The sequence below is a fragment of the Galeopterus variegatus genome, unplaced genomic scaffold (assembly GCF_000696425.1).
Source record: "Galeopterus variegatus unplaced genomic scaffold, G_variegatus-3.0.2 Scaffold3466, whole genome shotgun sequence".
Classification (NCBI taxonomy): Eukaryota; Metazoa; Chordata; class Mammalia; order Dermoptera; family Cynocephalidae; genus Galeopterus; species Galeopterus variegatus.
Window position 1 is genome coordinate 171053 of NW_007729577.1, and position 14222 is coordinate 185274.

A 14222-nucleotide genomic window follows, 5' to 3' on the forward strand; every position below is an offset into this window, starting at 1 on the left:
TCAGTGGTAGAAAAAAGATGAAGAAATGGGGAGGAGGGAGGCTTAGACTTCATTCATATCTTAAATCAAGTCTTTGATTGCCATTATTTGAAACAGGACAAATAAAGTTTTTGGGGTTTTGATTCCCTTTTTTTTTTTTTTTTTTGTCTTTTTTCTTTTTTCCGTGTCCGGCAACGGATCGCAACCCTCAGTGTTGCCCCCATACCGGACCGGGGACCGGCAACGGGATCGCAAGCCTCGGTGTTGCTCCCGCGCCTCGCTCAGCCAGTGAGCGGGAGCCGGTCTGTATGTGGGATCCGAACCCTCGGACGGGAGCGCCGCTGCGCTTCCCAAGCGGCGCACTATCCAGTGCGCCACCGGGCCGGCCCGCATACATTTCTTATATGGCTTTTACTTCCTGCGATCTTTTCTGATGAGCTTGTGCTTGATCTCAGAAGACTTATTTTCTTTCACAAAGCACTCTAGGCAGCCACTGGCCATTGGTCAGAAATGAAAAGTAAGAGAAAACCTATTTGCCAACTTTGACTATATAATCTCTAAATTCCATTTCAGCTCCATAAATTCATCCCTAAAATACAACACAAATATTAGAATGTACAGGATTGTGGATGATACAGTTCAGAGCCTGATTTTGTCTATATTTTTATAAACCTGAAATAGGAGGTGGGGAAAGAAAAAACATTTAGTAACTATAAGATTTTATTATTGGTTCCAAAGAAGAGTGATGGAATTAGTCCAACAGGAAGTTGGATTAATATAGGTGGATATATTACACATTTACATGTCTGCACACATACATATTACCAGTCAGAGTTGTATTACCATAGCAAATATACATTTGAAGACAGGGACAAAAATACTGAGTTGGTCTGATGCCCAAGGAATCTTCCACAGAAATGTCTGCAACTTAGGAGATGGCTTTTAGAGTAACTCTTCCTTTTGGCATCTTTTAATTTTTTAAGATTAAACTGGTTCAATATTAAGCTCATCAAGAGTATTGGCACCAAGTCTAATAATCAGGGCATGACTGTTTCTGTTTATGCTCACATGACTTGGAGAGCTGCTCCTGGATTTGGTAAGGGCTGCTGTACGTAAACCTTCGTTTAGGCTGCTGAGTTATTTTTTAAAAGTAGCTTGTTATCCCTAGGACCTAGAGCATAACTAGCTGCTCTAAGAAGTTTAGATTCAGAACATAACTTACATTATGAGAGGGTTAAAACAGAACATGCCAAAACTAGGCCTGAGCTGTTAGAGACCTACACTGGGAGAAGAGAAAGATTTCCTTGACAGTAAGGGCAGGGATCAGTACAGATGGTAGCCAGATTGACAATAAAATAACAGATAGACAAAATATACCTTAAGAAAATTGTACAAAGCTTCTTGCACAGTTGAAGAGGGTATTTTTCCAAACAGAGTAGCAGCCATTTTTTTCTCAATCCAGCTCAGTTTTGAGACCTGCAAACACAGAGTAGCATCACTCTTAGGAAGAGTGTTCTCCCCAGTTAGATGCACATGTATGTTTGTGCATATAAATATAACATATATAAATATAAATACATATCCATAAATAATATATCTGACAGACATAACCCTTATGGTATTAATATTAACATTTTGCCTTCCTTTTTCATAATTCTAACAAACTATGTCACAGAAGCGCTGGCTTCAAAACCAATTTGAAATACTGATAAGATTTGCGTTCAACCACAGAAAAAGGGGTGGGGTGAGGAATAATGCGGCTTCTCCTTGTTCATCTCATGTGTGACTCTGAGAGGAACACAGAGTATTTTTCTGCACAGCATGTAATAGCTACAAGACCCTGCCTTTGATCTCTTCTTGCTTACTCAATGCTGCCAGCCGGCCTCCTGACCCAGAGGCAGCATCTCAGAAATGTCAAACAGAACAAGCGTCTTCAAACCAGAGGGAGTACAGAGGAAGGGCTCAGTACACATATTTACAATTCAGGAGATTGTTTTTTTTAACTAAAAACCACCAAAACTAAATTTCATATTATTGATTATTTTTTGCCTTCTTTTTCATTTTTTCCAAATAAGAACATTAGATGTTTATGATAAAAGACTAAACTCATTCAGAAATAAATACTTAACTGTATCGATACAGTTGATGCTCCTCCCAACCCAATCAAGTCTTCCTTCTCAATCCCATCTTCCAGATTTCTAGGTAGCCATTATCCTCCATTTAAAAAAAATTATTTCCTTGCTTTTCTAGATAATTTTGCATATTGATATGCTTATTTTAGCTTTGTTTCAAACTTTGTAAAAAATGATATCATACTGTTTATTTCCTTCTATGACTTGTTTTTTTTCAATTAACATTATGGTTTAAAGATTTCATCCAGGTTGGTGTGTATAACCCTTCAGTCATTTAAATAACTGAAATACTCCATCATTTAAACATACATCAGCAATATTTTCTTCTGCTCTTTTGTCGATGGACATTTGGGTCTTTTCCATTTTTTGCTCTTAGGAACGAGCCTGCTACAGGCATTCTTTTACATGCCTTCTGAAGCACATTTGTAGGAGCTTTTGTAGGGTAGACACCACTGTGGCTCATATGGCAGGCAAGTAATCAAACTTAAAAGATAATACTCAACCTGTATAATATCAATTCTTTGAAATTTATTAAGACTTGCTTCATGGCCTCATATATGGTTACTTTTAGTAAACATTCTGCATATGCTTGAAAAATGCATATCCTCCAGTGGTTAGGTGCACATTTTCATATTTGTTTATTAGGTCAACCTTATTAAATGTGAGGGTCCAATGTTTCACATATTTACTAGTGCTTTTTTTTTTGTCTTCTTGTTCTATTAATTGCCAAAAGAGGTAGGTAAAAATTTACCAGCAGGGAGTGGGTATGCACAGTTATCCTTATAATTTGGTCAATTTTTATTTTATAGTTTTGAGGCTGTTATTAGGAACAAACTAGTTTAGAAATACTTTTCTGGTGAATTAAACTTTTTATTATTATATAGTAATCCTCTTCATTTCTAGAGATACTTTAGCCTTAAAAGATATATGTTTGTGTGTGCGTGTATTTGTGTGTATGTATTGGTCATATACATATATGATTTTTCCATATGTTTACCTTCTATGTTTCTTGGTCATTTGTGCCTTTAAAATCAGCTTACTTAGGTATAATCTACATAAAATTTCATCCCTTCGAGGTATACAGTTCAATTAGTTTTGATAAACGCATACAATCTTAGAACCATCAAAGCAATCAATAAACAGTACATTTTCATCATCCTCAAAAGTTAAAACCTAAACAAATAATGAACATTTAAGCCCCAAACTCATGTGAAGTTTAGCCAATGACTTCTGAATCTTAGGAGAGTTTCCTCCCTTCACTTCAGTCTTGCCCACGGTCAAGGCTGAGAATGAATTTTCATTGCTATACGCTTCTGCTGAGTCAGTTTCATTTAAGTTCACTTTTTTCCCCCCTAGACGTAGCACTTTTTGAGTCCTAGATATATTGTGGTAGTCTTCAAGCTGCTTCCTGCTCTGCTCAAGTCCACAGTTCCTACCTGCAACAAAGGTCAAGGTCGCCAGGCTTTAAATGCAACAAGAAATATAAAGAATAAAATGCACATTTGACAAATAGCTGGTGTTCAATACAAGCAAACTTCCTTCTTCACCTCTAATCCTCTTTCAGCCTCAATAAAAAAGTTTTCTCTTTTGTCTACCCTAATTTTCTCATTTACAAATAGCATTCCCCTTTTATGGTAGTGTTTTCATGCATCTTTTAAGATATATTTTCACATTCTGTTAATCTTCTGTAAACTAATAGTATCATTTAAGACATTGGGTCTTAGGAGGACAAGCTGCCTTTCTGAGCTACTTATATATGCCTCATATCCCTTCTAAATTAAATTTCTTGAAGATAAGAATAGTGTTCTATTCATCTTCTGGTCAGTTAGTAAGCAGAGAATATATGCTCAATGAACACTGCTGGATGAAAAGTTGTCCTCCCATATAACCATGAGTAATGTACCTATACAGAGTGTATGTGTGTGGGTGACTGATCCCAACCTGAGAGAGACAAGGGAGACAGTGTGGCTACTACAAGGGGAAATGGAAAGGCAGGAAAGAAAAAATAATTGCATATAATATATAAAATATATAAATTATAAGTTCATAAAATTTAAAGTATATATGCTATAAATATTGAAATTATAAATTATGTTATAAAATAATAAATTATATGAATTATAAATGTAAATTCATATAAAATTATAAGACATACAGGACCTGAACACCCCACTCTCAACATTGGACAGATCATATAGGCAAAATCTCAAAAGAGAAATACAAGATCTAAACAACACTTTAGACCAACTGACTTGGCAGATATCTACAGAACATTCCATCCAACAACCTCAGAATATTCATTCATCTCATCAGCACATGGAACATTCTCCAGGATAGACCACATGTTAGGTCACAAAGCAAGTCTCAACAAATTTTAAAAAACTGGAATTATTACATGTATTTTTTCAGATCATAATGGATTAAAATTAGAAATCAATAACAAACAAAACTCTGGAGACTATAAAATTTAAACTGAGTTTATAATTCTCCCTACAGCAGGCACTCGGTAAAAACAAAAGAATAAATAAGTCACTGAAAATGTATTATGTATATCACAGTACGTTCAAATAAGATTTACAAATAAAGGCATTCAACTTACAGTATAACAGTATCTTCCATTGAGGTAATACAAATAGGGTTCTTCAGGTAAAAGTTGGATTGCTATATCTAGATGTTCCTGAAAGAAACATCCAAAGGTAAAGTCATCTCCTGCGTTTCAGATATTGTTGAATGGAACTGTGGCAAAGCCTTAAGCAGTTTTACAATGTTATCTCAGCCCCCCTCAATCCCTATCATTAAAGTAACTAAATATTATCAATAATTCAGTTACCAACAATGATTGCTTACAACCAGAATCAGAACTGTGACTATGATTTAATAAGGCTATGTATAATTTAATGCCAAAATGTTGCTATTAAAATAGAAAACACCCAACTCGAATATTTGCCTGGCCATGACTTGCCTCGCTAATACTTACTGATTCAGAGTTGAGCTTATAGATAGCAAATGACATGGAGTAGGGTATAATGCCAGAAAAAATAGCAGAGCTAGATGAGAAGAATCTGTTCCCTTGTCATGGTCAAAATGGTTATGGGAGCTGAAAAACTATTTGCTCATCACTGTAATCTCTGTCCTGCAGGGGTTATTTATTGAGCTATTATAATTAGAGGCAGATAATAAATAATGTGTATGTGGATTACTTGTTTTATCTATTGTGGTAAATTTAAGCCCTAGACTAGATCCTACTCCCCCACCAAGTCAATATGCAGATTGTTGACTGATTCATCTTAATCATACTTAAGATGTTGGCGAGCTCATAACCCAAAGGCTAATCCTCTATCTGAAAAAATAATACTTATCTACTTTGTGACATCTTTCAAGATCTGGAATGATAATAATCTTGAATTACCCAAACAGTTGATTCTTTTTGTCAGAGTGCCATTTCATTTCCTACTCTTTAAACAAAAAATAAATTCCTAGAACTTAATTTGCTAAATAACCAGATTTATACCTGTTAATGAAACATACTCAGGGTCTCCAAAAAGTTCATGGAAGGATTCGTATTATCTTTTAATTCAATTTTTCCATGAACTTTCTGAAGTACTCTTGTATTCAACTTACAGTATAACAGTAAGTTGAATAAAATTAAATCATTTTTAATATCAAGAAATACCTTGAAGCAATGTCCATAGCTGATTTTATTTTGTAAGCCCTCAAACTCAGATACATAGCCACACAGAACTGCATACCTGAAAAGGATAAAAACAGTGGTTATCAAGTAAATTTTTAATCAAATACCACCGAAATATAATACCTAAAAGAACTCTAAAGAATTCATTAATATTTAACAAAAGTATTCATATAGATGCAAGGGCCCTAATAATAAATACTTGACATTAACAAGAGGTGTTTCACCTATAACTGGGGATATTAAAACTACTTTATGCATATGTATGTTGTGAGGGTAAAATGAGCTAAAACAAGTAATGTGCTTACAACAGTGCCTGGCACACAGGGAGTTTCAATAAATGTTACCTGCCACTATCATCACCATCATCAACATCAAAGTCATGAAGAATCTCTCATGACTTTGGTGTCTAATCATAAGTCTTAAATTGGAAGACATATTCTATCAACAGATTTAAAATTTTAAAAACATTATTTAAAATCAACCTTTTAAAACTCACTCCCTCCTTAAACAATAAAAATAAAAATTTTGTGACTTCCTTTAATGTCATTGAAAACAAAAATAAATATCATGAATAAAAACAAAGTCAAAGGTAATTTAGAGTATGCTTTTTCAGAAAATTCCCCATCTCCCTCAATTCTTCCTGGAAACACTGAATTACTAGAATAGTGCATTCCATGGATTATTTACCTTTTTCCACTGCAAATTCAAAATTTACATAAATAATTATTTGACTATAAATTGGGTGCAATATTTTTTCAGCAATTTGCTTATTTATTCTAAAAATTGAGGCTATGTTATTTTTTACATTCAGAGTTTTCTGTCTGTGCAAGTCTTCAGAGTATTTTATGTCCATTTACTTAAATATTTCAAGTGTAGGTATTTTTTATTTGCATTGTCATAATAACTAAGATGAAAAATATAATTTTGGATGTTATTCATCTTAATTATTTCTCTGAATAAGCATTACTTCCAAGCACAAAAGTGAACAATTTTCTTAATTTGGAACAGTAAGACCACACCTGGATGCGAAAGATGACATATTCACATCACCCATGGACAACCAATAAAACAGCCACTTTTCTGTTTTGCCTTTTTTGATCTCTTAATTTTCAGTTTCTATATAATCAAAAGAATCTGCTACAGTAGAATCAAGAGGGGTGACTAAATCAACCTACTAAAAATGATCTGAGAACTTAACTAACTAGGATGTACTACTACTCACAAACTCTAAAATCAGATTGAATTTTACATATTCGCTACACCCACCATAAATCTTTCCAGATATAGCACGTTTAAGAGAAGCAGATTACTAGAAAAAACCTATTGAGCTCCTTTGTGAAAATTGCCATTGTCACCTCAGGCCTTACTGTGTCCTTTTGTTTTAATTAAAAAACTATATTTAGAGCACTTCTAGGTTCACAGTAAAAATGAGCAGAAAGTACAGAGAATTCTCACAGACACACAACCTCCCCCATTATCAACATCCTGGACCAGAGTGGTACATGTGTTACAATTGATGAACCTACATTGACATGTCGTTATCATCCAAAGTCCGTAATTTACATTAGGCTTCATAGTTGGTTCTTCTATGGGCTTTGAAAAATGTATAATGACATTTATCTACTATTATAATATCATACAGAGGAGTTTCACTGCCCTAAAAATCATCTGTGCTTTGCCTATTCATCTCTCCTTTGCCGCTAACTGTTGGTAATTACTGATCCTTTTACTGTCTCCATAATTTGGCCTTTTCCAGAATGTCATAGAGTTGGGATCATATAGTATGTAGACTTTTCACTTTGGCTTCTTTCACTTAGTAATATACATTGAAGGTTCCTTTATGTCTTTTCATGGCTTGATAGCTCATTTTTAGCACTGAATAACATTGCATGGTCTGAATGTACCACAGTTTGTTTATCCATTCACCTACTGAAGGACATCTTGCTTACTTCTAAGTTCTGGCAATTACGAATAAAGCTACTAAAAACATTCATGTGCAGGTTTTTGTTTTCAACTTCTTTGGGTAAGTACCAAGGAGGGTGATTACTGGATCCTATGGTAAGAGTATGTTTACTTTTGCAAGAAACTGGCAAATTGTCTTTCAAAATGGCTGTATCACTTTACATTCAAACCTGCAAAGAATAAGAGCTCCAGTTACTCCACATTCTTGTCAGCATTTGGTGTTGTCAGTGTTTTGGATTTTGCCCATTCTAATAGATGTATAGTAGTATCTTATTGTTTTAATTTACAATTCGCTAATGACATATGATGTTTAATACCTTTTCATATGCTTACAAAACATCTGTATATCTTCTTTTGGGGGGTGTCTGTTCAGGTCTTTAGTCCATTTTTTAATTGTGTTGTTTGTTGTCTTACGGTTGAATTTAAAGTGTTCTTTGTATATTGCATGTAACAGTCCTTTATCAGATGTGCCTTTTGCAAATATTTTTTCCTAGTCTGTGGCTTGTCTTCTCATTCTCTTGATATTGTCTTTCAGATTTTTTAATATTAATGAAGTCCAATTTATCACTTATTTCTTTTATGGTTTGTGCCTTTGGTGGTGTATCTATAAAGTCACTGCCATACCCAAAGTCATCTAGGTGTTCTCCTATGTTCTCTTCTAGGAGTTTTATAGTTTTGTATTTTACACTTAGGTCTATGATCCACTTTGAGTTAACTTTTGTGAAGGGTGTAAGGTCTATGTCTAGATTCAGTCTTTTATGCATGTGAATGTCCAGTTGTTACAGAAGCGTTTCTTGAAAAGACTATCTTTGCTCCATTGCACAATTGACCGCCATATTCCCAGACTCTGCATCTGTGGATTCAATCCACCCTGAATTACATATTTTGTAATTAGACCAACAACCTGTGGTTGGTTGAATCTGCAGTTGTAAAACCCACAGACATGAATGGCCAACTATAAAGAATTTGAGCATCTACAGATTTTGGTATCTGTGGGGATTACTGGAACCAATCCCCCAGGATACTGAGGGGTGACTGCATTGCCTTTGCTCCTTTGTCAAAGATCAGTTGACTATATTTATGTGGGTCTATTTCTGGGCTCCCCATTTTGTTCCATTGATCTATTTGTCTATTCTTTTGTTAATACCACACTGTCTTGATTACTGTAGCTTTAAAGTAAGTCTTGAAGTCGAATGGTGTCAGTCCTCCAACTTAGTTCCTCTCTTTCAATACTGATCTGGGTCTTTTCTCTCCATATAAACTAAGTTTGTTGATATCCACAAAATAACTTGCTGGGATTTTGATTGGGATTGCATTAAATCTATAGATCAAGTTAGGAAAAAATGACATCTTGACAATATTGAGTCTCTATCCATAAACGTGGAGTATCTCTTCATTTATTTAGTTATTCTTTGATATCTTTCAGAGTTTTGTAGTTTTTCTCATATAGATCTTGTATATATTTCATTAGATTTTTACATAAGTATTTCAATTTTGGGTGTGCTAACGTAAATAGTAACGTTTTCAATTTCAAATTTTACTTGTTCATTGCTGATATACATAGGAAAGTGACTGAATTTTGTATATGAACCTTATATCCTATGACCTGACTCTAATCACTTAAGTTTTTTGTTGATTCTTTCTACAAAGATAAGCATGTCATCTTCAAACAAGGACAGTTTTATTTCTTCCCTCCCATTCTGTATACTTTTAGTGTCCTTTTCATGTCTTATTGCATTAACTAGAACTTATAGTTTGATGTTGAAAAGTGGTGGTGAGAGAGGACATCCTTGTCTTGTTCCTGATCTTATTTTCCTAATGGTAGAAAAGCAAGTTTCTCACCAGCAGGTTTTTTGTAGATGTTCTTTATCAAGTTGAAGAAGTGCCCCTCTATTCATAGTTTGCTGAGAGTTTTTCTTTTAAAATCAAAAATGGTTATTGGATTTTGTAAAATGATTTTTTCTGCGTTTATTGATATGATCATGTGATTTTTCTTCTTTGGCATGTTAATGTGATGGATTACATTAACTGATTTTCGAATGTTGAATCAGCCTTGCATACCAGGGATAAATCCCACTTTGTCATGGTGTATAATCCTTTTCATAGATTGTTGGATTCAACTTGCTAATATTTCATTGAGATGTTTTGCATCTATTACTTATAAGAGATACTGGTCTATAATTTTCTTTTCTTGTAATGTCTTTGTCTTATTTTTGGTATAAGAGTAATGTCATAGATTGTTGGATTCAACTTGCTAATATTTCATTGAGATGTTTTGCATCTATTACTTATGAGAGATACTGGTCTATAATTTTCTTTTCTTGTAATGTCTTTGTCTTATTTTTGGTATAAGAGTAATGCTGGCTTCATAGAATGAGTTAGGAAGTATACCCTCTGCTTCTATCTTCTGAAGGAGATTATAGGAAAGTGTCATAATTTCTTCTTTAAATATTTGATAGAATTTACCAGTGACTATCTGGGCCTGATGCTTTCTGTTTTGGAAGGTTATTATTTATTCCATTTCCTTAATATATATTGGCCTATTCAGATTGTCTATTCACCATGTTCTTTTGAAATGCTCTCTGCCATTCTATTCTATCATTCTCTCCAAAGAATTCCAGACTGTGGAGCATTCCAATCCTTCCAAAATTCCACAAAACTACCTCCCCCACCAAATTCCCTATTTTTGTTATGGGCATATTATTTTCTAACTTATTTGGACATCAAACCTTAGGCCACTTTCTATTTAACCTCACTCTTCTTCTTAGAATAGCTTTAGATTTACAGAACACTTGCAGATAGTATAGACAGTTCCTGTATACCCTGCACCTAGTTTTCCCTATTGTTAATATCTTACATTTCTACAGTACATTCGTCATAACTTTACCAATATTGATACACAATTGTCACAATGAACCAATATTGATACACTATTATTACCTAAACTCCATACTTTACGTAAATTTCCATCTGCTTTTCCCTAATGTCCTTACACATTTTTGATACCTTTATCTCCATCTGCTTTTCCATATTTATGTATATTAATTCACACCTTGTTAGGGATCTTTCTCAACATGTTAAAATCTTTTAAATTACTGTTGTCATCCATCATACATCCTCTTCCTCCTAATTTTGTGTTATCTGTAACTTTTACCAGCATACTTCTATATCTTCATCCACCAACAAAATTACTGAATACACTGGTATCTAAGATATGCACTTGGCCTTAGAATCAGCCCCAGATTGACAATAATCTGTTGAATAACTGAAGCTCAAACCCTTAGGTCAGCACGGGTAATCCAGCAGCTCTGTCATATTTCTACATTTTGTCCAAAGGATGTTATGAGTAAACTTGCCTCAATGCCTTGCCTAAATCAAGATATACTAAGCTAATTTCCCTACTCTACTAGTAAAGAAATAAAAAACAGATCATGTTTCACATTTTTAGAAATATCTATGTTGGGTCTACTTGAACTTATTTTCTTATCTAAAGATTCACAAAACAACCCAACAAACTCTTTATGCTGAAATCAAAGGAATAGATGCTATATTCACTGGTCTACAGTTGTGGAATCAATCTTCTTCTATTTTCTGAAAATCAGAACTACTTAGGCACAGCTCCAGACTTTTATTTTGCTCTCTCAACACCTTCCTTCCAAGTTACTGAGTGAAGGAAAAAAGGAGATAAACCCCCCACGATTTATAAATATCATTATATAAAATATGCACATTTTCCCTTTTTTTGTCTTTTTTCGTGTCCGGCAACGGATCGCAACCCTCAGTGTTGCCCCCGTACTGGACCGGGACCAGCAACGGGATCGCAACCCTCGGTGTTGCCCCCGCGCCTCGCTCAGCCAGTGAGCGGGAACCGGTCTGTATGTGGGATCCGAACCCTCGGGCGGGAGCGCCGCGCTCCCAAGCGGCACACTGTAGCAGTGCGCCACCGGGCCGGCCCCACATTTTCCCTTTTAAAGAATCTGTCAGCACAGTCTTATATTTTGTATAATATTTTTGAAATATGCTTCTTTAAATTCTAATATATTAGTTATCTGCCTATACATCATAAATTCAAAGGTCCCCTGGTCACTTTCTCCTAAAGGGTCATCACTTCTTTTCTTTCAATCAGTTCTACTTGTGTATGTGTGTGTATGTGTTTTATATTGTTCATTTATGAAAACATAATTTAATGCCTTATTTCTTTAATTCTCAGGTCCTTGGGAACTCTAAAGAGAGCTAATTCATAATATGGTGTATTACCTCCATCTAGAGGTCATTCTAAATATATATGATTTGACAAGAATTCTGTATTTTCTTTTCATTGATATTGAATATATCCCTAATAACTGACGACCATATTGTTTCAAGAACTACTAAAACAAATCCATCAGTCTCCCTGCAGTGTTTTTCATTCAGCACCAATGCTATCTATACTGTGAGAAAGCAGAGAAAGTTTATTGTAATAGAAGAAAGGCTGAGCATATAAGAATACAATATCTGGGTTCTAGTTTCTGTTTTCCACTTACTTTGTGGCCCTGGTTACTAATCAACACACACACACACACACACACACACACACACACACTCTCCCTCTCTCTCTCTCTGTGCCTTGCTTACCCATCTATAAAACAGAAACAGGCTTTTCTGTGAATCACATGTTATAAGGCATGTGGATGTAATTTGCAAACAGTAGAGCACAATAAATATGTAAGACATTATTTGTAATTAAGGTCAGGCTTATTTGTTCAACAAACTGCAAATCCATTGGTAACTTTATTCTCTTGACAAGAAGTATTTTCAGCTGGTACGACAAAAAAAAAAAATGACAGAATCTTATAGAAAGCTTATGCAGTCTTGAAGTTATAAAGTAATTTCATTTTGGTAAAGATGAAGATGAAAACTAAGTCTGTAATGTGATAATTGTTTTTCAATCCTTTCCAAATATTAACCCTTTATGAAAATTATCTTTAAAGATTACATCTTTTGTTTCAAACTGAAGGCTTATAAACCATCATATAAGACTGTAAACCACAGGTCTGCAAACTTCTGCTGCAGGGCCAGATAGTAAACATTTTAGGCTTTGGGGCCAGACAGTCTCTTTCACAACTACCCAACTCTGTTGCTGTGCACAAATGCATGGGTGTGACTGTACTCCAATAAAACTTTATTTACAAAATCAGGCAACTGGATTTGGCCTGTGGGCAATAGTTTATCATTCATGCTGAATGAAAGAAAAAATGTTTTATTAACATTTTAACATACTAAAAAAGATTCCAGCAGAGTAGGATCTTTTGTCAACATTTTATTATCATTAATTATGAAATCAGTTCACCTAAATTTCACCCACTGTTTCCCAAGTCAAAGTTTAAATTTTTTTTTCATCACCTTGAACCTTTACTGTTTAATTGAGTGAGAACTTCTGCGTTCAGTAGATATAATAAATTATAAGAATTAAGATTAATTGACATTTTAATTTATTAAATTTTATCAACCTATTGGATTTTAATATTTTTTAATTAAAAACTGATAAGAATAAGAAATCATGTGAACCACAATTAAATCACTACTCTGTGTATGTGTTGATAAGATTTAACCTCGTGGTTAAATTCCATGATTGTAAACAAAGCAATTAGTTAACCAAAAAAAGTGAAAAAAGATGAAGGAGAAGTAGTCAGATTATTGTAAAACAGACTGAGCATAATCTGTCAGTCTAGGGGAGAGTTCAGCATAATCTATCCTCACAAGATGGGTTTCAAGATACTTATGGAGCCCTCAGAGAAGATTCAACATTGTTCCTGTATGGAAATTTGGAGATTCACACTGATCAATGTCCTCAAATTGAGGATTAGCATCAAATGTACATTTTGAATGTGATTGTTCGTGGGTACAGATGCATGTAGAGGAGGAGGAAGAGGACAGCAAAGAAAGAGCAATTGAACAGGAGGAGGAGGGAGAGGAGAGCAGAGTTAGGAGCAGGACTTTTCCTGCATCCTAATCTCATTAACTAGCTCCCAAACTCCTCCAATAACAAAGAAGATGAAGAGAGTATGGCTTGATCAGTACAAATTCATTACAGTTACTACTAAAAGCGGAAGAACTACCTTAACACATACATACTTTAATTTATCAGTATTATGTAAATTAGATGATCTAGGTAAACCTGGCTATGGAAATAATAGCCAAGACCCTTATATACTGGGGAAGCGACCCTAAAAATCTGTACCAGGATGTTACATGCAAAATTACCCTTTTGCTAGAGTTTTGGAAGAAGAACCAATATTTTATCTATCAGGTACTCCAATTACCAAAGCAAGATGCTCTACTGCTCATGCATGACAGGGTTGCGATCCCGTTGCCGGTCCCCGGTCCGGTACGGGGGCAACACTGAGGGTTGCGATCCGTTGCCGGACACGGAAAAAGACAAAAGACAAAAAAAAAAAAAAAAAAAAAAAAAAAACCCA

At 34.7% G+C, this 14222-nt stretch overlaps 1 protein-coding gene across 1 annotated transcript in view; it reads right to left on the reverse strand.

Moving 5' to 3' along the window:
- RMDN2 (regulator of microtubule dynamics 2) overlaps window positions 1-14222 on the reverse strand; it is an 86810-nt gene that overhangs the window by 38052 nt on the left and 34536 nt on the right. The window contains exons 7-9 of the mRNA XM_008585127.1: window positions 5785-5860; window positions 4711-4788; window positions 1357-1455 (exon numbers count right to left, since the gene is read on the reverse strand). Coding sequence (XP_008583349.1) covers window positions 1357-1455; window positions 4711-4788; window positions 5785-5860 — 253 coding nt within the window. The remainder of the gene's footprint in view (window positions 1-1356; window positions 1456-4710; window positions 4789-5784; window positions 5861-14222) is intronic.